This window comes from Aquarana catesbeiana, linkage group LG11 (genome assembly GCF_042186555.1).
Source record: "Aquarana catesbeiana isolate 2022-GZ linkage group LG11, ASM4218655v1, whole genome shotgun sequence".
NCBI lineage: Eukaryota > Metazoa > Chordata > Amphibia > Anura > Ranidae > Aquarana > Aquarana catesbeiana.
Genome location: NC_133334.1, coordinates 112,219,443 through 112,244,569, shown reverse-complemented (window position 1 = coordinate 112,244,569; position 25,127 = coordinate 112,219,443). Strand labels below are relative to the sequence as shown.

At 45.5% G+C, this 25,127-nt stretch overlaps 1 protein-coding gene across 1 annotated transcript in view; it reads left to right on the top strand.

Annotated features, from left to right (window-relative positions):
* Nucleotides 1-25,127, top strand: part of LOC141112262 (sulfotransferase 1 family member D1-like) — a 182,450-nt gene that overhangs the window by 110,346 nt on the left and 46,977 nt on the right. Inside the window, exon 2 of the mRNA XM_073604896.1 lies at nucleotides 24,130-24,269. Coding sequence (XP_073460997.1) covers nucleotides 24,130-24,269 — 140 coding nt within the window. The remainder of the gene's footprint in view (nucleotides 1-24,129; nucleotides 24,270-25,127) is intronic.

Sequence of the window (25,127 nt, the reverse complement as noted above, 5' to 3'; positions counted from 1 at the left end):
CTCCAGGATTCCCCGGAGCCGCAGGTTGTTCCGGCGGTTCCGGTCCTCGATGTCCTCCAGGTGGAGCTGTAGCACTATGGCCGTGTCTCGGTGTAGGTCCCGGGAATGTTCCAATGCTGACACCCGGCCCTCTAGCGAGGATACCGATGCCTCTCCCATAGTAACTCTGTCTGCCAGGTTGGACACCTCTCCCCACACCTCCTGTATATCCCAGCGATGAGTCTCCTCTAAGCGGAGGATCATCGCTTCAATGTCAGTGTTGGTGGGGAGGGCTTGCAGTAGTGTCTGTATATCCTGGTCCATTGGGTTTGTTTCTGGTGATTGGGAGGATGCCATCATGTCTGGTAGCAGTTCCCTCGGTGTCTCTGGTGTTCATCCGGGCAGTGTGGAGGGGCTCGGAGGGGGATTGCAGTCACCTCGGGCTGGAACCTTCTGTATGGCTGCACGTGGGAGACCTCTGTATGCACGTGGTCTTCAGGCCATGAAACTGCTGCCTCGGCATCGCCAGTGACCAGCTGCAAGACTTCAAGTGTCACTGAACTTCTGTTGTGTGGGTTACCTTTTCCCCCCTCTCCCCATGCTCCACTCCTAAAGGTTGGACGAAGCCTCCCCTCCCTCCCGCATCAATGGCTCCTGACCAACACTCCAGGGGTGAATCCCCTGGTGAGGGGTCATGCTTTGTTTCCTCTGTTGTAAACGTTCCTGGTGCGTGTCCGGTAGCGATCGTGATCCTGTGTTTCCATTAAGCAGATTAGGAGTCAGCGTTGTTTCCTTGACCTCTCACTCCCCTGATGTTACCTGCGCAGTGTTCAGAAGGGTTTGGGCAGGTAAAAGAATCTATGCTAGTGATTGAGCAAGAATTCCCCATTTCCACTGAGTGGAAGACTGTGTAAGTTTGTCCCGGGAGTTAGTTTTTCCGAACTCTGCAGTCCTCTCAGGGTCAGTCTGATATATTAGGCAGGGATGATACTTAAGATAGCGTTCCCCTTCTTCTCTCGTATGATATGTCTAGGGAGGTTCATTTGCAAGTGGTGAGTGCTGTGTTGGGGGTATGTGGATCACAAGGCAAATATCTGTGTTGTGGTTCCTTGCGCGTTTAGAGATCCACTCTCCCCCATCTGCGGGGGCTCCGGGGGAAGGGGGGGTGGTCCAGTGGTCCCACTGCAGCATGGTCATGCCACTATGTTCCTTCCCAGAGGAAGTGTGAGGGTTTAGTGGAACAAGTCTGAGTATAGTTATTGGGGGCAATTGTTCCCAAGAACTATGGGGGGGGTTTGTTAGACAGGGGTTGATGGCTCTGGGCTTACTCACGTGGTTCTATACCTAAAGCGGACCGGGGTTTTCTTCTGCCCCATTGCTGATGTGGCGGTAGGGGGTCACGGAAGGTGGAAAGGCCTGATCTGCCATCCGGACGTGGAAGAACCTGGAGCCAGTCTGGGACTTGTATCGGTTCCGTCTCCAGATAGCGGAAGAGAGCTGGGAGATCCACGGTGGTTTGTAGAGTGAATGCAGCTGCATCTTTGCGGAATGTTACCGCAAACGGGTATCCCCAGCGGTATGTGAAACCCTTCTGTTTTGCCAGCTCGAGGAGAGGTCTCAGCAGGGCTCGGCGTCTGAGGGTGGCTCTCGAGAGATCCGGTAGGATTCTGACTTGCGATCCATTTGTATCCACATCACCGTGGTCCCATGCTCAGCGTATTATGGTCTCTTTTTGCAGGTATCGGTGTAGTCTGCAAACTACGTCTCGAGGTCTGCTTGGGTCAGTCAGTCTCGGGCCTAGGGTTCTGTGTACCCTGGCCAGCTCTATGTCAGTGCCAATGTCATCCAGAACAATGTGGAAGATCCCCTTGACTGTGTCACTTAGGTTTTCATCCTCTGTGGTCTCCAGGATTCCCCGGAGCCGCAGGTTGTTCCGGCGGTTCCGGTCCTCGATGTCCTCCAGGTGGAGCTGTAGCACTATGGCCGTGTCTCGGTGTAGGTCCCGGGAATGTTCCAATGCTGACACCCGGCCCTCTAGCGAGGATACCGATGCCTCTCCCATAGTAACTCTGTCTGCCAGGTTGGACACCTCTCCCCACACCTCCTGTATATCCCAGCGATGAGTCTCCTCTAAGCGGAGGATCATCGCTTCAATGTCAGTGTTGGTGGGGAGGGCTTGCAGTAGTGTCTGTATATCCTGGTCCATTGGGTTTGTTTCTGGTGATTGGGAGGATGCCATCATGTCTGGTAGCAGTTCCCTCGGTGTCTCTGGTGTTCATCCGGGCAGTGTGGAGGGGCTCGGAGGGGGATTGCAGTCACCTCGGGCTGGAACCTTCTGTATGGCTGCACGTGGGAGACCTCGTGGTCTCTGGCTTCTCTGGCTCCGGGAGAGATCTCTTGTAACTGCTTGAAGAAGCGGTGTATTTCTCCGGGGCTCTTGCTGGAGGGGGTCCCTCTTGTTGCTGCTCTTGTCCTGTGTCTTTTGGTCGATTGCATGCCGATTTTGATGGCTTAATTGCCGGGGTAGAGGCCGAGGCCGGGAGCTCACAGAAAAACAGCTTCACTCAGCCATGTCCAGGCCACGCCCCTCACTACATATATTTTAAAAAGGCCTTTACAGGTTACCACTTTAGATTTACAGAGGAGGTCTACTGCTTAAATTACTGCCCTCGATCTGACGTTCGTGGTGATACCTCACATGCATGGTGCAATTGCTGTTTACATATGACACGAGACCGACGCTTGTGTTCACCTTTGCATGCGAGCACAGGTGGACAGGGGTGCTTTTTTATTTTTTTTCTGCTTTTTTTTTTTTTTACACTGTTCCTTTATCTCATGTAATGCAAATATCCCCTATGATAGCAATAGGTAATGACAGGTACTCTTTTTTGAAAAAATTGGGGTCTATTAGACCCTAGATCTCTCCTCTGGCCTCAAAGCATCTGACCACACCAAGATTGATGTGATAAAATGCTTTTCCAATTTCCCAATGGCGCTGTTTATATCCAGTGAAACCTAACTCATGAAATGCTCATATTAATAAACAAGTGATCTTGCGCAGTAATAAATTATCACAAACAATAACGTAATATAAATGTGTAAAAAGGTGTATTACATCAAGTCCCAAAAATATCTAATCCATATGGTTCTTCATGCTAGAGGTGACTCTAATGGCGTGTACACACGGGCGGACTTTTCGGCATCAAAGGTCTGACGGTCTTTCTGACGGACTTCCGACGGACTTTCAAACGAACGGACTTGCCTACACACGATCACACCAAAGTCCGACGGATTTGTACGTGATGACGTACGACCGGACTAAAATAAGGAAGTTCATAGCCAGTAGCCAATAGCTGCCCTAGCGTCGGTTTTCATCCGTCGGACTAGCATAGAGATGAATGGATTTTTCGACTGGACTCGAGTCCGTCAGAAGGAGTTGAAACATGTTCCAAATCTAACGTTCGTCTGATTTTTGACCGAAAAAGTTCGCTGCAGGTCTGGTGAAGCCCACACACGCTCTGACAGATTCGTCCCGTTGGACCAGTCTGGTCAAAAAGTCCGCCCGTATGTACATGGCATGATATGTATTCATTTCGTGCCTTCACACAACTGTTATGTGCTCACAGAACTCTCACCTTAAAAAAGTGAATATCCAGCCTTAAATTATTAAGGTGAAAGTTCTGTGAGCACATGTGAAGGCACGAAATTAATACATATTAGAGACATCTCTAGCATGAAGAACCATATGGATTTAATACACCTTTTTACACATTTATATTACATTATTGTTTGTGATAATTTATTACTGCGCAAGATCACTTGTTTATTAATATTTTTTATCTGTGTATTGAGAACACAAATAGGTTTTGCAGCCAGTTTTGAGTTTCGGATTATCACAGTTTTGTTAATTCAGTCACAGTTATATTTAATATCAGTTCACTTGGTAGCGTGAAGGACATTCACCCTTTGCTTATGAAATGCTCGTAGCTTCCCGTTTCTTAGGCCATAGATGATTGAAGCCATTCTGGTCTCAGATCAGCTCTATGGTCAGCTGGCGGATCCACCGGCTGCATTCTCGGGTTCCCTGATGGGACAGGAGAGACCGAGAAAAACATGGAAGACGGCGGGAGGGGGGAGACGTTCCCTTCCACTGCTTGTAAAAGCAGTCTAGAGGCCAATTAGCTGCTAGGATTGCTTTTACATGAAAGCCGACCGCTCGCTGAAAAGAATGATCCCAAGATGATACCTAAACTTGCAGGCATCATTCTGGTATAACCACTCAAAGTCCAGCAACATATAAGTATGTTACTGGTCCATGTTGGGCATATATTGTAATGTTTTTTTTTTTTCATTCAGCCTGTGGACTGAACGAAAAAAAAGATTGATCGGTGTGTATGCCCACCATTAGAATACCGTCCTTCATCCACCCACTTCTAATGATGGTCATACATGCACCGTTTTTTTTGTTTGTTCATTTTTTTACCTGTGGTGGTGAAATCACCTCCTACAGCGCTGGAGCCGCTGATTTACGTATTGTGAGAGCAAACGCTGTTGCTGTCAAGATAAGTGCTGCAGCTGAATGGCATACCTGAAAAGCAAACAATAAAACTCGATAAAACAACAATCCGTGCTTCGCCATATATGCTCTTTTTTTTTAACTGTAGTGGTAAAATCACCTCTTACAGCGCTGGAGTCACAGCTTTAGGTATTGTGGGAGCAAATGCTGTTGCTGTCAGAATAAATAAACCCGTGCTGCAACTGAATGGCATACCTGCAAAGCAAATAATGGTTAACAATAAAACAAAGTAACATTACAGTATAACAGTAAGACATACCATACCTGCAAATCAAATACAGTAAAAATAAAACATTGCCGTTATAAAATACAGTAAAAATAGAGAGAGAACAATAGATGTAGAACAGTAGAGAGCAGACAATAGAGAGCGAACAATAGAGCAGACAAGAGAGCGAACATAAGGGAGAATAATAGAGAGAGAAGAAAAATAAAACAACTATTTTTGGCTTTTTTTTATTTTTTATGCACTTTTATATAAACTGTAACTGTAAATGTTCCAGATAAGGGTCTCTCAAAATGTGATGGCCATCTCATCTTTCGAGACCCAGTGTAAGTTTGCCCTAGGACTGTGTAGTGCTGTACCCTACGCTAATACTCCACTAGTGTGTGGTAGCGTTTGACACAGTCACCGATGCGGAGACCAGGTTGGTCAGGACAGGAGGGACAATAAAAGCGTGTGTCACGCCTAAATCCACGTTTTCTGCAGACATAACATCTTCTTTGGGGTGTTCTTTGGGCCGGAGTACCAGGGAGGACATACGGAAAATGCCTTTCATGCAGCTGGCTCATTGCATTTGGAAGTTGGGGCACAGCACCGTCTGGAAACAGAAGGGCTGTGATGATCCCTTCCTGGAATTTTAGGAAGGATCCAGTTTCGTCCGGATGCTTTGTGGAGCACATAAGCATTCAGCAGAGCCAATTGGAATAAATATACAGACACTTTTTTATACCATCGTCTGGCCTTACGAGCAATTAAGTGCGGCGCCAGCATCTAATCGATGCAGTACACTCCCATGTTAAGGTTGTATTCCTGGACAGAGAGGGGCTTCACAACACCAGTTGCCGTTGGAATTTCGACTGTTGTATCTGCGTAAAGGGAGGACAGAGTAAAAACATTCCGTGCATCCCTCCACTTCACTGCAAGCAAATTATTACATCTCAAGCAGGCTCTCTCCCCCCTGTCTAAGTCGGGAATCTACAAGCTGTTGGGGGGGGAGCCCCGGCGATTAGATCGCGGTGCCAAATGCGCCAATTCCACAATCAAAAAAGGTGACTAAAAAGTGGCACACTTGTGTAATAATTGTCCACGTATAAGTGGTACCCCTTTCAGAATATGGGCGACACCAAGTCCCACACAATCTTACCAGCGCTCCCTATGTAGTCTGTGCAGTTCTCGGGCTCCACGTGATCTTTTCCCTTGTAAACTATATGTATAGCCTGTTGCCCTGTCACAGGGCTTATACAACTTGACCCCATATATGGCACGCTTGCAGGGAAGATACTGTTTGATAGACAAGCGGCCATGTAATGTAATCAGGGACTCATCAACACAGACAACTTAATCGAGAGTAAATAAGGCTGCAAACTGTTGGTTGAAATGGTTTACGAGGGGCCGAATTTTGTAGAGCCGATCATATCCAGGGTCACCCCGAAGACGACAGAGTTCATTGTCATTAAAATGCAAGATCTGCTTGTATCACGTCCTGTTCATGGAGGCAGAGAATACAGGCATATGATGAATTGGGTCAGTGGACCAATATGACCGAAACTCACTCTTTTTAACTATGCCCATGTGAAAAGATAGGCCCAGGAAGGTCTTCATTTCGGAAACCGTAATAGGTTTCCAATCTCTGGCAGGGGTCAACTGGGTATTAGCAGCGATGAATTGACCATCATACAAATTGCTTTAGTCCACAATAGATCTATAGAGATCTTCAATGAAAAACAGCGATTAAAAATCAAGTGACGTAAAATCAACCGTTTCCACCTGAATTCCGGGTTGGCCAGTGAATTGGGGAAGTACGAGCGCTGCAGAAATGGTGGGCTTCCAATTAGCAAATGCAGTGGGAAGGGCACTATGGGCTCAACAGGCCTATATTTTTCTTGGTGGCTGTGGGACATTACTTGTGCTAGCCACCTCACCAGCTTGAACTGCACTTATGGGACTCGCCACGTCACTGAGTGTTACTGCAGTGCTGGATGTACGACCAGGATGTACTAGGCCCCTGGTGCTTGCCAGTTCACCAGAAGGATGAGTGGCATTAGTACTGGCTCTCTGCTCCATACGAGAGCCCTCCGGTTCAGGCAAAAAGAGTACCTGATTGTCAGAGCCGGCTTCAATGGCTACCAAAAACTGTAATGCAAATGTAATGCAAAAAGGTGTTTGCCAGACCCAGGGGGAAGTCTGGGTTACCTCGTACTGGAGTGATAGGGCAGAGTTTAGCTGAGACTGCATGTACCGTGCATGCCCTCTCGAATTCCTGTAGGGTGGTTCCTACCAGGGGATGGGTTAGGGCTATTGGCGAAACGTGTCTTCTGGACAGCCAGGGAGCATGACATAGATCTGTCTTGGTCACGAGGTGCTCTAAAGATACCCAGTCTTTGCATTGGTTATGTAGACGCCAATCGATGATTCGCGCTAGGTGGACCGCTCGATAATAGTGTTGGAGATCAGGAAGGCCAATTCCTCCACTCGATTTAGGAAGCACCAATTTCGCCCAACTTATCCTTGGGGGTTTCTTACACCAGAGAAAAGTCCTACACATGGTCTTATACAGTCTGAAGGAGGAGGGTGGCAGGCGAATAGGCAAGGTTTGTATTTTATATAGAAGCCGGGGTAGAACTGTAATTTTAAGGATAGATGCTCTTCCAAACCAGGAGATGGTCTGTTTATCCCACTTTTGGAGATCTTGGCGTATATTATGAAGTTCCGACTGAAAGTTTCTATCGTAGAGTTCTGTTAGATCAGTAGGGAGTTGGATTCCCAGGTAGGTTATGGCTCCTGTTTTCCAATGAAAGGGGAAAAATACTTTGACATTGCTCGACCAGTTCCGTGGGTAGGGAAATATTTAGCGCAAACAATTTGGAACAGTTTATTTTTAAGTTAGATAGGAGTTTAAAATGTTCTAGTGTATGTAGGAGATTGGGCAAGGATGTCAGCGGTGAGAAGAGGAAAAGCAGAACATCGTCCGCAAATGCTATGATCTTAAATTCATGTTCCTGTACCTGAATTACCTTAACATCTGGGTTGGCTCGTATGCAGCGTAATAGGAGTTCTAATGTAAGTATATAGAGTAGGGGGGACAGGGGGCACCCCTGCCTGGTTCCGTTGGCATGCTCCACTTCTTAACAAACTTTTCAGCCATGGGATATAAAGGGGAAAACCTCTTAGGAGGAACAAAAATCCTGTCAGGATGCTCCCAATCAGCATACACCGCCTGTTCCAACAGTGGGTGTAAGGGGAAAGCCTGTGTGGCCCTCAGGGACCCCAAAGAGGGCCAGGGGGCCTTAGTAACCTCTGCAAGAAGCAACTTAAAGGCAGAACGAACCATCTCGGTAAGAGTCTGGATCAAAAGCCTCTGCGACTAAGAGGCAGACACCAACTGGATATCTTCTTGTCCAGATTGCTCAGAAGCAGACTCATCCGCCAGGCCCTCCACAGAATCCTGAGTTTTTAGCTATTCCCCATCCTCAACCCATTCCTGCTCCAATTTAGGAGGCTCAGGGGAGGGGGATCTGTCACGCTTCTTGCCACCCTGCGAGATGGAGGCAATCATGCCAACAATCCTGTGCTCTAACCTGGCTAGGGCCGAGGACAGTTCATCCTTGCTGATGAAGGGTGAAGCAGCAGTATTCATTGTAGGCACAATACCAGATCGGCGCAGCGGCTCAGATTGCCCAGAAGCCTCTGGTCTTTCAGGGGATACAACACTAGGTATACGACTAGGTTCATGAGGAGCTACTGACGACATAGGTGTGCCCTTCCCTGTAGTGTTAGTACCACTCCTCTTTTTTGATAACATTTACAAGCCACAAAAAGGAAGTACCTGGGTGTAGTATTAACACACCTCAGGAGGGATACCCTTTAATAGGGCTCACCAAGCCCCTATGCAACAATCCTGCTAAGCACCTTAGCCTGCCAAGCAACACCTGGTGACTCACATGACCCGGATAAGGAGAAATGAACCACTGCAAATGCCTGGTTCTGAGCCTGCTCTGTGTCCCACAACTGCCTTCTGGAAGCACTGCATGCATGGCATACACAGCTTAAATAAACTGGCTGTGCGCCGGGATGTTCTGCGCACATGTGCCTGGTCCCGGAAAAAATGGCGCGGCTGTATTCGCATGTGGTGCGAATCTCCATGCGCCCAGATTAGGCTACGACACATGCGCTGCTCCAAGTGCGCACAACGCCTATTAGGAAGCCACGTGCGCCATGGCCACCAACAAACTGCTGAGCACAGCACTCTTGTGAATAAATGTGTGACATGGCGAACCAAGGCGAAATGGCACACACCGTCGTGCGGCATCATGCAGGTAAAAAACAGCCATACACAAGCAAAAAAGGTACACTTTGCAAAGACCCACAGCTAGCCCAAAACTCCCCCGTATGGTCACCGCACACAGGTGTCCAGCCTCTAGCTAGCTTGACTGATTGTTAAAATTACTGGGACACCCCACAATAAGTAAATAAGGGGGTTTCACTTACAAAGCCCAATCTTCACCCATCATGGAGGGTTTCTGTCACTTGAGGACCTTCAAGGACTGGGTATCCTTTTTATGTTTAGGGTCCACTCCCTTGGACCTGTACAGCACCCTGCAGGAATGCCTTAGCACTGTGATGTCCAGGATTCCACTTTGCAGGGTCCAGCACCCTGAGGTCGCATTACAGGCAAAACCTTGCAGGATCTTGTATCTTCTTTTGCGTGGGTCTGGTACCATTTATCTAAGCATATAGAGCCTGTGTCAAAATCAATCCCTTGATTTATTTAATAACCGTCTGTTGGACTAGAGACCTGGAGCTCAGAGAGCTCAAACAAAAAGTGCCATCCACCTTGCAGATACTGGTAAAAAAACTGATGTATTTCCTGTATGGGAGGGGTTATATAGGGGATTACTTCCTGTCTAAGACTTTGTCTACCAATGTCCATTCACCTAGAGATGGCGTAAAACCCAGTAGGTAATGAATATTAGCCTAACTCTGTGTCCCATGATGTATGAAAAAGAAAAGGACATCAATTTTATTTGGGTACAATGTCGCACGACCGCACAATTGTCAAAGCGACGCAGTGCCGAATCGCAAAAAATGCTCTGGTTATTAAGGGGGTAAAACCTTCCGGGGCTGAAGTGGTTAAAGAGGAACTGCAGTCTGCTCACATAATTTGTAATAAAAACATCTTTGCCATTCTGAAGCTTCCCTCCAACCACTTTGCATATTATTTATATATACACTGCGATTCTGTACTTGCAGAAATCTCCCTACACCAAGTCTGGCTGCAATCATTTTAACTGTGGGCAGCTGAAGCTGCTGCCTGTTCACGTCCTGGATTTACACATATAGCCATGGTGTTGCAGCTAGTAACAAACAATCCTCCAAATCACCCCACTGCCAGATTTCATACATCACTTCCAGAGACATTGAACAGTCTTTTGCTGGTTTTGTTATTGTTGTTTTATTAGGGGGTACAACTTGGATAGGGATAGGAATATAGGATGCCCATAGGATTTGTCATTGCCATAATATTTATAATTTGAGCACAAAAGCACAATGTTAGAGCCAGAAGATTAGATGCGCATGGACATTAAATGTAAATCTCCTCCTGCATCTCCATGCAAACTGTTGCTCCTCCTGCACAAACTTGCTTCCTTCTACCCACACTGGTTTCCTCCTGCACACACTTGTAGATACTGGAATGAAGTATGAAGTATGTCACATCTTCTTCTAATGCAGTGGTTCTCAACCGGGGGGTCGGGACCCCCTTGGGGGTCGAATGACGATTTGTCAGGGGTCACCAAATCCTAGGCTGTTACTGAATCCTGCACCGCTCTCCCAGCCTTTTCGGGGCCGCCTTCAGCTGGGCTGTTCCTGGAGCCCATGACCGCCCACTAAGCCTCTTTGCAGTCGCCCATTCAGTTCACGGCATGGCTGGGGGGCAGAGACTAGAGGTCAGCTGACTGATGAGGAATGTGAAGTGGGAGGGGCTAAAGGAGACCCATCTTCTGATTTCTGCATAGGTGTCACTGTTGCGAGACACCACAAAGTCGGAGTAACACTACCTGTGATTATAGTTGCCATTAAAAGTCCCCACTACAGTTCTCAGATCAGCAGATGACCTTGATCAACAGCACCTAAGTTGGCTGATCAGAACTCCCCCCAGCACTGCCACTGATCGCACCTCCCACCAGCACTGGTACTCATCCCAACTCCCCACTAGCACTGCCACTCATCCCATCCCCCCCCCCCCAAGGAGTAAGAAGAGGAATACAAATTGAGAATATATGGAAGGGAGAGGAAAAGAGGGGGAGGAACAAAGGAAAAGGGAGAGAAAAAATAAGCGAAAGAACAAGAAAGGCTAGAGAGAGGGATGGGAGAAAAAAAGAGAAATTAGGATGGAGAGAGATAAAAGGGAAAGAAAGGATAACAAAGAGAAACAGTGGTACATCTTAAAATGTACCATAAGGGGTTTTAATACTGTACGAGTGGAAGGGACTCGGGGAGCACTAAATGTTCATGGGTTAGGGGCGCAAATTGCCTTACCTTGGGTGCTGACAATCCACACTACGAAAATAATTTTACTGTTAGGGGTCCCCACAACTTGGGAAATTTTATCAAGGGGTCACGGCACTAGAAGGTTGAGAACCACTGTTCTAATGGGTAATAGGGGCCCACTTAGGGTGACCACATTTCCAAACTGCCATTCAGGGACACCCCCCCCCCCTTCTTGAGGGACCTGTTCCCTGGAACAATTTTTTGGCAATGACCGGGGGGGTGGAGTTGACGGGGAATTTGGCAGCAGGTGATTTGTCGGGCGAATGGCTGGTGTTAGCACTTTAATTTTCCTGACAGCATGCTTGATATGGTGTCGGGATGATCTAATCACATTATTTCTATTATTACATTGTAATATATAATGAAATAGTTCAACTCACCATAATGCAGAATCAGTGGGAACCCTGAGCTTATCACTTGCCACCAGATGCAGTGTGTCCAATTTGTCCACTGCAACATCGCAGTCCTGCTATAAGTCGCTGTTTGCCACCATTACAAGTAGAAGAAAAATAAAATAAAAATTCCATAAATGTTCCATGTAGATGCTATAAACATATAGGCGCAAACCATAACCATATAGGCGCAAACCAATCAATATGCGCTTATTGGTTTTTTTTTACCAAAAATATGAAGCAGAATACACATTGGCCTAAATTGATGAAGAAATTGGATTTTTTTCAATTTTTTTTTTTTTTTTTATGTTTTATAGCAGAAAGTAAAAAAATGTTTGTTTTTTTCAAAATTGATTAAAGTGATCAAATACCACCAAAAGAAACCTCTATTTGTGGAAACAAAAGGGGCATCTTTTATTTTTATTTGGTTACAGCGTTGCATGACTGTGCAATTGTCAGTTAAAATAACGCAGTGACTTTTTGCAAAAAATGGCCTGGTCATTAAGGAGGGGTAAATCTTTCGGAGAGCAAGGGGATAATAAGGACTGTTTCTTTAATGGACTGTCTATAACATGGACCTTCTCTGTACATTGGGGACTGCTATGATAGTTACACTTGGTAGAGGGACAGAAGACAATAAAAGGACAGAGGGGCTGGCAGTGCCGGCCCAAGACATTGTTTTGCCTGGTACCAAGAATGAAATGCTGCCCCCCCTCCCAAAAAAAAAAAAAAATGACGCCTACCAAAATGCCCTTACATCCATTATTATATAATTATATTATATAATATAAAATAGTTCAACTCACCATAATGCAGAATCAGTGGGAGCCCCGAGTGTGCCACTTGCCAACGTCACCTGCCTTCAGATGCGGATTGTCACTTGCCACAACGCCATCCGCCACACATGGCGGATTGGCACAACGCCACCTGCCACACATTGCGGATTGTCACTTGCCACGACGCCATCCAGCACACATTGCGGATTGCCACGACGCCACTTGCCACCCATTGCGGATTTTCACTTGCCACAACGCCATCCGCCACACATTGCGGATTGCCACGACACCACCTGCCACACATTGCGGATTGTCACTTGCCACAACACCATCCGCCACACATTGCGGATTGTCAGGACGCCACCTGCCACACATTGCGGATTGTCACTTGCCACGACGCCACACATTGCGGATTTTCACTTGCCACATCTACCGGATTGTCGCTTGCCACGTCACCTGCCACATGTACCGGATTGTCGCTTGCCACGTCACCTGGCATACATTGCGGATTGTCACTTGCCAGCCCGTTCCGCCCGCTCCGCTGCGGATCCCACTGTGAGGAGCCTGGTGTTCTGCCGAGAAAGGTCCCCCATTGGATAGGGTCCGCCCTGTACTGCCGAAAGTCTCTGAACACGAACAGCGGGAGCGTGCGGCACAATGTACTCTGAAGCGCAGGCGCCGCATAGAGCTCATGAACAGCTGTTCATGTTCGGAGACTTTTGGCGTCTCCTTTGTTCTCCGTACTACGCAAGCACTGCGCCTGCGCAGTACAGGGCGGCCAGACGCTATCTGATGGGGGACCTTTCTCGGCGGATCCTTACAGTGGTATCCGCAGCGGAGCAGGCGGAGCGGGCTGGCTGGCGGGCAGCAATTTGCCGCCCCCCTGAAAGTGCCGCCTGGAACCATGGCTCCATCGGGTCCCATGGTAGGGCCAGCCCTGGGGGCTGGTTTATAAAACAGGGACTGCCCCTATCAATCAGGGATAATGCCATACACAGTAGTGGGTGAAGGGGAGGGACTGGTCTCCAGGTCAGGGACTGCCTCTCCATGTACTATGACATGCTGTGAGTGGGTGAGCAGTCTCTCTGCACACAGCCAGTTTTGTCTCATGTCTCAGTGTAGCACACACAGGCAGTAGACATGTACAAACACACTGACAGTTGTACATCCCTTCTCCCTCCTGGGCACTCATTCATTGTGCTCTCACAGTGATTTATGATTCTTCTAGCACGGCCACCGCAGAGCATTCCAAGCGGGCAGGTTAGGGAGGGGGGAGGTGAAGAAATAGACTGACAAGGAGGCACAGGCTCATCCAACTAACAGACAGCTTTATAGAACTCTCTCTACAACTACCCTACAACTCTCTCACTGGACAATCCAGTGTGTCCCCAGCGATTCTCCTTATGGTGTGGGCAGAGGCTGGCGGCTCCCACCTACTAGAATAACACTCACTGTGCGATCACACTGATCGGGGAACATCGCTGGTGTCAGCTGCTCCATGCTGTGAAGGGTCAGGTGCCCAGTAGAGATCCCTGTGGAGACAGGAAGTGAAGTAGCATAGACTCTTCTTTGGGATGCCGTGAGTGGGGCCCCCACTGACACCTGGCCCAGATGCAGTGTCACTTGCCAGAAGATAGAAGAGGTGGGAGGGCATCCAGCGTGGTGGAGAACACTAGGCGCGGAGGAGGAAGTTAACTCCTCCTCCGCTTTGAGTGCTCAGCAGGGAGTCGCATCCATTACGTCACTGGTTGCTACAGGCCAGGCAGCTGTAGCAACCAGTGGCCAATAAAGTATCAGGTGGAGGCAGAGGCGGAGTGAGCACCAGCGCTACAGTGGGGTTTGCTCACTCTGTCAGTATCATTCCGGGACACTGTATTGTCCCGGAATGAAAGTGCCCGGGACCCGGGACAGACTTGCTAATTGCGGGATTGTCCTGGGCAATCCGGGACACGTGGGCACCCTAGGCCCACTCTGAATAAATCCCTGTACAAGCTCTGGCTGCTCACTGCTACTAGGCCTGAGGCCTGCAGAACCTCTCCCCAGAGGCCTAGTAGTTTAAAAGCATTAATTTAGGTGGTGGACTACTGTTCCCAGCCAGCCCAACTTGCAAATCATGTGCCCTCAGGCCACATTGACTTGACACAGATCCCCACAGTCTCTTCTCTGATCCAGGACTCCCCATCATCCACCGTGTGTTCGATGAAGACTCTGCTAATGACTGTGTAAAAGCAGAGCTCCCTCACAGACTTCCTGGCACCTCCAGCCCTCCACCGTGGTAACACTCACCGACCTTCCTTAGCCCTGAGTCCTTGATGAGGAACTTGACCGGACCATGCGTTCCGACAGCTTTACCTGCCCCTCTGCTCCAGGGGTTCCCTGCCACCGACTGTGTGGTGATAGAGACATTGCCAATGACCGTGTAGAGGCAATGTTCCCTCACAGTTCTCCCCGGGCCTTCTCCTGCGATAGGCGCACCCCCCCAGATGGGGATGGCCTCCTGCTGCTGCCAAACATTCCATTCCTCACTTCACTCAGCCGACTTCTCTCTTCAGTGGTATATCACCTCAACTTATATAGTATGCCCGCCTCCTGCCAATACTGATTGGGGATTGGTCAGGGCTCCCACATGAGCTGCCTGCCACTCCAGTTCCAGGCTCAGCCCCTCTTCCAGAATCTTCTCCCTGGAAGCAGGGGAGGCGCCCCAGAACTAGAGCACAGGTGGTCACACCCACTGCTACTCTGACCACTCCCAGCCCCCAGATCAAAACAGACAGGCCTAGCTTGCAACATAGGCCTGCCTAAATTTGCCTGTGCTGAAAATCCTAGTAAAATAACTCTTACTAGAACTTACCTATTAGTAGAGGGTGCTACACACAGACACACAGAGCACAACCTCCAGCTCTGCAGCTCTCATTGGCCCTCGCATGACTCACCCCCCCCCTCCCTTCCTGGCATACTCTCACGAGAGTGAGAGAGAGAGAGAGAGAGAGAGCTGTGCATGATGCCATAAGCCTAGGCTTTTTACCAGATAAGAAACAGGAAGTGGGCTGTAAAAGATATTTACTGGCAGAAAAAAAGTTTTACTATCCAAAAAGTTAAAACAACAAGGGCAGAAGATTTATTAGATGGAAAGATGAAAAAAATTATGGAAGTTCCGCTTTAAGAAAGGCCACATGCAGTCACGACTGAGCTTTATGAAGACGCATCTTGAAGATTCTGAGGCCACATGCACATGAAAAAAGGTGTTATGGTCAGATGAGACTAAAACTGAATTATTTGGCCTCAACACAAAACAATATGTCTGTCAGAAATCAAATACAACTCACCATCCAAAGAACACAATTCCTACAATAAAGCATGGAGGTGGTACTATCCTGTTATGGTGGAATTTCTCTGCAGCAGGGACTGGAGCACTTGTCAGGATAGAAGGAAAAATGGATTGGGCAAGATACGGTCAAATTGTTGAGAAAAATCTTCTGCCCTCTGCCAGAAAGTTGTCAATGAGAAGAAGGTTTACACGCAAAAGAAATCCAGAATTCACTGCAACACTTCACCTTTATTGATCCTTCATGCAAAAGACATCACAGACAGTGCAGGTACAGTAAAAGTTTATGCATTTTCCGCTATGACTAGCGCATACTCATAACCTCATAACCAGAGCACACAGCAAAAATTACCACACAGTGATTCAAGGAGAGAAAGGGGAATGTCCTTGCATGGCCTAGTCATTGCCAAGACTTAAACCCCATTGAAAATCTGTGGAATGACTTGAAGACTGCAGTCCACAAACGGTCACCATCAAATTTAACTAACCTTGAGTAGTTCTGCAAAGAGTCGGCAAATATTGCAAAGTCTAGATGTGCAAAGTTAGTAGAGACATATCCTGACAGACTAAAGGCTAGAATTAAATCAAAAGGTAGTTGAATAAAAGGGTGCTTTTTTTCCATCTCAAGGATTCTATTATTGAATTTATTTTATTTTTTTCTGACATGTTATATCTTTCACTTGGATATTATAAGTTGCATGAGTAAATACTGCTGGGTAAAACGAAAACTATGTCTGTCTTTATTTTAGGCTGCAAAGCAACAGAATGTGATTATTTTAAAAGGGGGGTGATTCTTTTCAATACACATTGTATCTGTATGTCTAAAAGGTAAATTAAACAACAGAGGGCAGCAGAGCAATTTGAAGATAGAAGTGATCAGTGTACGTCCGTCAGATTGGTGAATCGCTGCAACCACAGAAGGTCAAGCAGCAGGGCAGTCAGCAACTAGGATCCCTATGTAGATTAGCTACAGAAGTGTGGGAGGTCTGTATGAAAGGTGAGAAGGACTCTCTGCTTTCTGAAAGGAGATGCCCCTCTTTCTGGATGCTGTTCTGTGTAACTACACAGATCATAACTACTTAAGTTGATTCTGATGTATACATTTCTGCTTACAGAATGTTAGGTGCAATTCTCAACTCAATTGCTCTCTAGTTTATATTGCTTTGCCAAATTTAAAGCTCTGAAAAGAAGTAAGACACAGAGTCAAAAGTATCCGTATATCAGTTCCGAGCATAAAAGGTCCCGTACTGTTTGCTGCCCTCTTTATTGAAGCATTTATAGGGCTGGTTACACAAACATAGGTTTCAGCAAAATTTCCATATAAGGTAACAAGCAGTATATTTCAACATATAATGTAACAAGCAGTTTATTTCAACATACATCACGCGCTGGACACTCATTTAGGCGAAAACCTCAAGCTACGTCTTGCAACATATACTGACAGGTACACATAATGCAGAGAAATGACAAACAACTTAATCAGAACTCTAATCCATTATTTCCAACCTTATCAATTTCCCCCTTTGACATCATCCCCTCCACGATTCTGGGTCCTTGCAAACAAGTGAACAGCCGATACTTCAAAGAGTACTATCCCTGACCGCGGGTTGTCAGAGGAGGATAAGTGTTCTCTATTTACCCTCATCCCTCAAATCCATACCTGCATCTTATAAGCAAAGAGAATAGAAAAGGGGTGATGTCAAGTTACCCTTTTTGTCATTAGAGTTCCTAATACCTTTCTCTTTCCATTCTGTCTGTTCGTGCCTTAATCTTCCTATATAAGCAACAGTTTATCACAGTAAGCAGTACAAAAGCTAAAATTAGAATAAGTATCGGATTGAGCATCCAGTTAAGAATTGCCGTAGCAGTGGGTGACCATCCAGCAAATACATCATACCAGTGATGTGTTGTTTCATCTCTTATTTGTGAGGATAAATGTATTAATTTCCCTTTATCTATAACCGCAGATATTAGATTATTTTGAAGGGTATGTTCTTGTGTCTCTATGTGTTTTCTAAGTATTTCGGACTCATTTAAGATTTGTCGTAAGGGCTCTAATGATATTATAAAAGGTGTAGTATCAGTAAGATTATCTACCGTCCATTCTAGATTAAATATTCTATGTGCATCTGGTTCAAAAAGGAAAGTGTCATTTTGCCATTTAAGCATTTTAACATTCTTTACGCATCCTGAAAAAGGGGCCGTTTTATTTAAACTTTCCATAGTTTCCTGATCATTTGTGACTAAACAAATATGTTGTGGTCCTATCTCCATAAATCTGTTCCTTACACTTACTGGTAATCTCTGAAACCTACATATGTTAGATTGATGTTTCAATAAGCAAGGTTCATAGACTGGAGAACTTCTTCCACAGACTATTCCCTTATTAGTTTTAGCACATAGACTTAGATCATGAGTCATGTTTTGTGTATCTACATAGTGTCCATAAATCTCAGGGTACCAAAATTCAGGTAGATCCTTTCCTATCAGGAGTGGCATCACTATTAACTTACACATTACCTGAACCTCCTCCACTTTGTATACATCAAATCTTCCAGCACACCATCTTTCCTCACATTCAACTTCTTTTCCTGGTACTTCAAACCATGTACTTTCTAAATTTAAACCCTTGAAATAGTTCATCCAAGTGCGATAATTCCCTAATCGTAGCTCATCTCAAGCTCTATTAATTTGAATGTGATAAGATAGTGTAGAAAAAGCACATTGAGTAATGTTTATGAACTTCTGATTTGCTTTCCACAACTCCAGACTGGCTAGTGCTGTGTGATTAACCATAATATTGAGATATTTAGTTAATTGTACCTGGCTAATTTGTGTTTCGAATGTTGTAGGTAACTATTTGCTTGTGATTATTAAACTATCAGCTATGTGACTTCCTGCACGTTTCCACTTATTTTGTATCATTTCCATCTGTATCCCATTCATTATTCCCATTCCGGTTCCTGCAGCCCCGAGAACTGTATCATACCATTCTCGGCGATTCCTACATTCTGGTAGCTGGGGAAAAGTTACATTAAATTTGATTTTTGTTTTCTGTTGTGATACCGAAACATTTATGCAAGATCTAGGAATAGGAGTTAATACAGAGGATTCGAAGATGGTGGGTAGAGCGTCCTCTATCTTTATATTGAAACCATAATGTTGCCATTGTATATATCCTCCTGTTGTGTTTTCCCATTTCCTTACTGGTACAAAATACCATGCTGTACAAATATAAGTTGCAGATTGATTGGTACTAAGAGGACCTATTAGATTGAATTGCCCACTTCCCCTTGCTGGTCTAGGACCTTTTCCCTTCTGTGCTGTCTCGTATTCTTTTGAATTCGGAGTTCTAAGTAACTGTAGTAATTTGTCTTTTACTTCTCTCCATGTTTCAGATGGACCTAACTTATGACATTTATGCGGTGTGTTATTAAAGGGCCATGTTAAATTGTCACTCCAATGGAAAGTTATGTTTACTTGTGCTTGTGATTTGGCTTTTATCCACACTACTGGTGAATCCATATTCTGCATCATGTAAAAAGGACCCTCCTGTCCTGACACCGTGAAATTTCCTACCGTATACCATTCGTAGTAAGGATATTGCGTTATACTTTTATCCTGATTTACCCATCTAAGATCAGTACTATTTTCATGAACTGTTACATTGATACCGGGAGTCCATGTATAAACAAACATTTGAAAACATTCAAGCACTATTATTATAGTTAGAAGGATCGTCATTCTGTTTCTCTCGGTTCAGGACTCTTTTTGCAGTGTGATGCGTGGATCCAGGCTGCTTTTCCTTCCAATTTCACTGAGGTGGCTGTGGTCAAAAGCACTTGATAAGGACCTTCAAATCTAGGTTCCAATGTCTTTCTGGTGTGTTTCTTAACATATACATAATCTCCTGGTAGCAGTGTATGTGTACCTGCTATTGAGTTAGGATCTGGAAGAGAAGAATACACACTTTTGTGGATCTTAGTTAGACGTTGTTGTAACTGTATCACATATGCAGTCAAACTATCACATTGCAATTGCATACTCTGTGGAAAGTATAAACCTAATCTAGGTGCATTCCCAAAAAGTATTTCATATGGGGACAATCCTGTTTTCCCTGTTGGAGTGTATCTTATGGAGAACAAAGCCAAAGGCAGGCATTCAGGCCATGGCTTGTTTAACTCTTGCATGGCTTTCTGTATTTTTAGCTTTATTGTCCCATTTACTCTCTCCACTGACCCTGAACTCTGTGGGTGGTAAGGGGTGTGGAAACTTTGTTGAACCCCTAACATGGTCATCACATTCTGCATGATTTCTCCTGTAAAGTGTGTCCCCCTATCTGATTCTATGGTTTCAGGAAGACCAAACCTAGGTATTAACTCAGTGATCAGTTTCTTGGCTGTGGCTTTTGCTGTAGCTGATTTTACTGGATAGCTTTCGGGCCAACCTGAAAATAAATCGATACACACAAGGACAAATTCAAAGGGGCCGCTGTTAGGCATTTGTATGTAGTCAATTTGCAGTCTCTGGAAGGGGTATTGGGCCCGGACCTGGTGTTTTCGTGGGGTTTTTACTCTCTGTCCTGGGTTATTCAGGAGACAGATTTGGCAGACTGCACAGTAGTTTCTCGCAGTACTACTGAATCCAGGGGCGAGCCATCCTTGGTTCACAATCCTATACATGGAATTGGAACTGACGTGTGTGGGTAGGTGAACTGCCGCTGCCATTGCTGGGTACAGAGAGGCAGGTAGGCATACTTTGCCTCCTTCCCTCCATACATTGTCAAGGTCTGGTGCTGCTCCCATCCTGACCCACTTATCTTTCTCGCTCTCCCCTGCTTGCTCCTGTAATTTACTCAGCTGCTGCCATGTTGGTTCTGGGATACTCACCTCTACCGCTGCTAAGGTCTCAGGGCTTCTTCCCCTAGAGCTGCCTGTTTTGCAGTCAAATCTGCAAATGCATTTCCTTTTGCCTCAATTGTTTTTGCGCTCGTGTGTGCCGCTATCTTCATGATGGCCACTCGTTTAACCTTTTGAAGATTGTTCAGGACTCTCTTAATCCCTTCTCCATGTTTTACAGGTGTACCTGCTGCCGTCAGATAACCTCTAGCCCTCCATATGTGGCCATAATCGTGCGCTACACCATAAGCGTAGGCAGAGTCAGTGTAAATATTCCCTTCTCGTCCTTTTAAGTATTCTAGGGCTTGTTCTAAAGCTTTTAATTCTGCTTCCTGTGCTGACATGTGGGCTGGTAAGGGCTGTGCTTCAATCACCTGTGTATCAGTCACTACAGCATACCCTGTGTGATATTTACCCTTGTCATCAGCAAACCTGCTGTCATCTATGTACAACGTGTGCTCAGCGTTTAAGATTGGTGTATCTGTAACATGTGGGAATCCCATTGTCTCCTGTTCCATGAGCTGAAAACAATCGTGCTCATCTATCTCTTTAAACAGAAGGGTGTCAGTTTCCTCATCTCCTTCCTTATTAGCACTATTATTCCCCCTTGCCAAATCTGGTGACTGAAGAGGCAAAAAGGTGGCCAAATTTAAGGTTGTACAGCGCTGAAAAGTGACATTTGGAGGTAAAAGTAAAGTACACTGTAACCCTTATTGCCTAGCCATGGAAATGTGTTTGGGCTGTACCTGAGACAAGATTGCATGTATGTCATGTGTGGTGTGCACTACAACTGGATTGTCTAGAACAATCTCTGATGACTTATCTATGTTTATTGATACTGCTGCTACCGCCCGTACACAGGACGGTGAACCTCTGGACACTGGATCTAATGCTGCTGAAAAGTAAGCAACGGGTCTTTGTTTTACATGTGCCTGTGTCAAAACACCTGTGGCGTGTCCAGTGATCTCAGCAATGTACAGATGAAATGTCTTGGTGTAATCTGGTATACCGATAGCCGGTGCAGAAATCAATAACCTTTTCAAAGTGACAAACGACTCATAAGCTACTTCTGTAAGCATATACGGTACAATTTTCAAACAATCGTATAATGGCTGCATCAAAGCGCTAGCGTGTGGTATCCATTGTCTACAATATGACACAATACCTAAAAACATACGCAATTGTTTGAAATTTCGTGGGGGTAACATTCCCTTTATCACTTGAACCCTCTCCTCAGTGAGGTGTCTTGTACCCTGTGATACACAATGTCCCAAAAAGATAACTTATTCCTGACACACCTGCAACTTTTTCTTATTAACCTTGCAACCTTTTTCTGCCAAAAATCGCAACAAATTAATTAAACAAAGTCAGAGTCATCTTATGCCTGCATAAATCCTCCCCATCCTGCCGGGTTGCTTCATGTGTATTCATTAACTGTGTCACAAATCTACAGAAAGCAGCTGGCTTTGCTACCGGGTCTGGGGCGCTCTGTATTAATGCCATAAGGGTGTCTGCTGACCATGGTGCCCAAGTCCTTAATTGCATCCTACGAGTAATAGTAGGTGGGGCGTCTGGATGGGCTGCTTGTCCAAATTCTGGATTATTTACCTGTACAATGCGTGTATCAGTGCGTACGGGGGCTACAGTTTCTGAATGAGGTTTTTGTGCCCCACAATGCACACATTCTATTGCCCATTCTGGGTTCTGTGCTCCACAAACTGACAAACCCATCCTCTCCCCTCAAGTACAGGATATATCTTGTGTGGTTTACGTTCTATGTCAGTATATGGGGGTGGGATGGCTGAGCTGGGGTCAATCAGAGCCTCAACATTTTTTGTTCTTCTATCTTTCATATCCCAACCATCACAATCTGGATTATATTTCCACCCCTCTTCTTTCGCTCTATTTGAGACCTTAATTAAGCATTGAACCTGACGCATCCATTGCTTCTCTAACACCTCTCCTTGTCTGTCCCTTCTTATTTCACTCCATACGTCCGGGTCTAAGCCCGCTGCTCCTTTCACCTTAAATTTACGAAAGACATCCTTTAAGTCCTGTGCTTCGTCTTTTCCATAGATGTTCTTAATTATCTGTGGCACCGTATAATGCGCCACAATTCCCTGATGGGGTTTCGTGTTCTGCTGGCCCATTCTGACAGTCCGTGCCTAGGTAGCGTGTGGGACACTTAGTGTACAATATAAAACACTGAAAAAGCTACACTAGTTCCTCGTTGCCTTCCTCCTAGGGTGACAGAATACTAAAAACCTCTCCGGGATGAGATTTATGAAATCGAATTACTTTATATGCTAGCCAACTGACAAATATTATGACCAGACTGACGGCTACAACATATACAAGCATTCCTTTAAGTGACCAGGTATCCGACTAGATCTCCGGACTTTATGGAGACCTTATTCCCCCCCGTATCTGGGATCCCTCTCATGCACTCTTATCCCTGCTTTATGGAGCAGACAGGGCTTATACTCTCAACCCGCCTATGGTTTATGAATTAGATGTGAGGTTAAGCATAAGCATCAGACCCCCCCGAAAGGGCGCATTCCGTTGCTTAGTTCGGCAATCCCCTTCTAACTCATACCATCCTTGACAAGGCTCATTCACTTTCTCAACAAGACAGACAGACAACAAACAACAAATAATTCCAGCAATATAAACCAAAATGTGCACTAATTCTAGACTCACCACTACAGAGGCTGGTGTTTTAAACCAGGAGAACCGTAACTGACAGAACGGATAGGCACAAATCAGGGGAGCACAGAATATAAGAAAAATAAAGCTTTTTCTTACCTGGCCAGGTTTTCAATCTGTGGTTCCTGGAATGCCTGTTCTTTTTGTTCCGTCAACCTCGTTCGTCCACCTCTTGTAGTATCATCGGTGAGTCCCTGTGTTCGGGCGCCAGAATGTTAGGTGCAATTCTCAACTCAATTGCTCTCTAGTTTATATTGCTTTGCCAAATTTAAAGCTCTCAAAGAAGTAAGACACAGAGTCAAAAGTATCCGTATATCAGTTCCAAGCATAAAAGGTCCCGTACTGTTTGCTGCCCTCTTTATTGAAGCATTTATAGGGCTGGTTACACAAACATAGGTTTCAGCAAAATTTCCATATAAGGTAACAAGCAGTATATTTCAACATATAATGTAACAAGCAGTTTATTTCAACATACATCACGTGCTGGACACTCATTTAGGCGAAAACCTCAAGCTACGTCTTGCAACATATACTGACACGTACACATAATGCAGAGATATGACAAACAACTTAATCAGAACTCTAATCCATTATTTCCAACCTTATCAATAACTATTATTTTCTTTGGCACAACTGGATATTGACAACATTAAACAAAAAAAGGTAATAATTTCTCAAAATGTTCTATTTATTACCTACAATTTGCAGAATGGACCTTCCTACCCTTAAGACAATGGTCCTTGTTCATGGGATCCCTATAGGAGCAGGAAGTGCAGAAAACTGGGAGCAAGTGGAAGAATTCCAAGCTAGATCTGATGATGTGATAATTGCAACCTATCCTAAAGCTGGTAATGTTTCTTTTCGTTCTACAATGGATATTTATCAGTCATTACATGTTAATTGAGCATGTTCAAACTTATGGGCTTCAGTCTGGCATTTTGCTCGGCATTCTGGTATAATTTAGGGTTCCTTGTACTACTTTAAAAGTGGTCCTGAACTGGAAGCTCAGAAGCAACAAGCTGTACTCTTTGATGCTACTCAAAGTAGCTTCCTTTTAAATATCCACTGTTCTAAACACCTATATTAAAAGACTTTGGTGCATTTAAAATTTTCATTTCAAGCTCGTTTGGCTGTACCTCTGCTATGGATCACAGGAGTGCAATTCGTTTTGCACTCCTGTGACCTGTTTTCAGCAGAGAGCAGGCTGAATTCCACCAGGTGCCTGGACTGACACCCTGACACCTGGCTCAGCTTCTTAGGGAGCCTCTGAGAGACTGAGCTGGCCGCACCTTCCACAGCTCAGCGCTCCAATGAGCGAGGAGGGAGCAGAGCAGAGAGCTGTGACTGACTGTCTACAGCTCTCTGTTCACAGAGCTCTTAAAAGTTCTCAGTGCAGTGGCCCTGGGGGACAGATGTAGCATCATACCAATGCTGCATCCACCTAGGTAAGTATTGAGCTGCAAAAAATAATTCCTTTACTTCTCTTTTAAAACATTTGACTTTATTATTATTATTAAAAGACTTGCAAGTTAGGTTTTTACACCATTTAGGAGATTGCTCCCCTCTTCATGCACCAGCAAATTACAGGATACGAACTGAGCAAAATATCGCCTATATACCCTGCACAGTTGCACCTACAATATAGCTACCTGAAGACAAGTGCTTGTGTGCTTCTTCTGATCCTATTAATAGCACAGGCAGGCTCT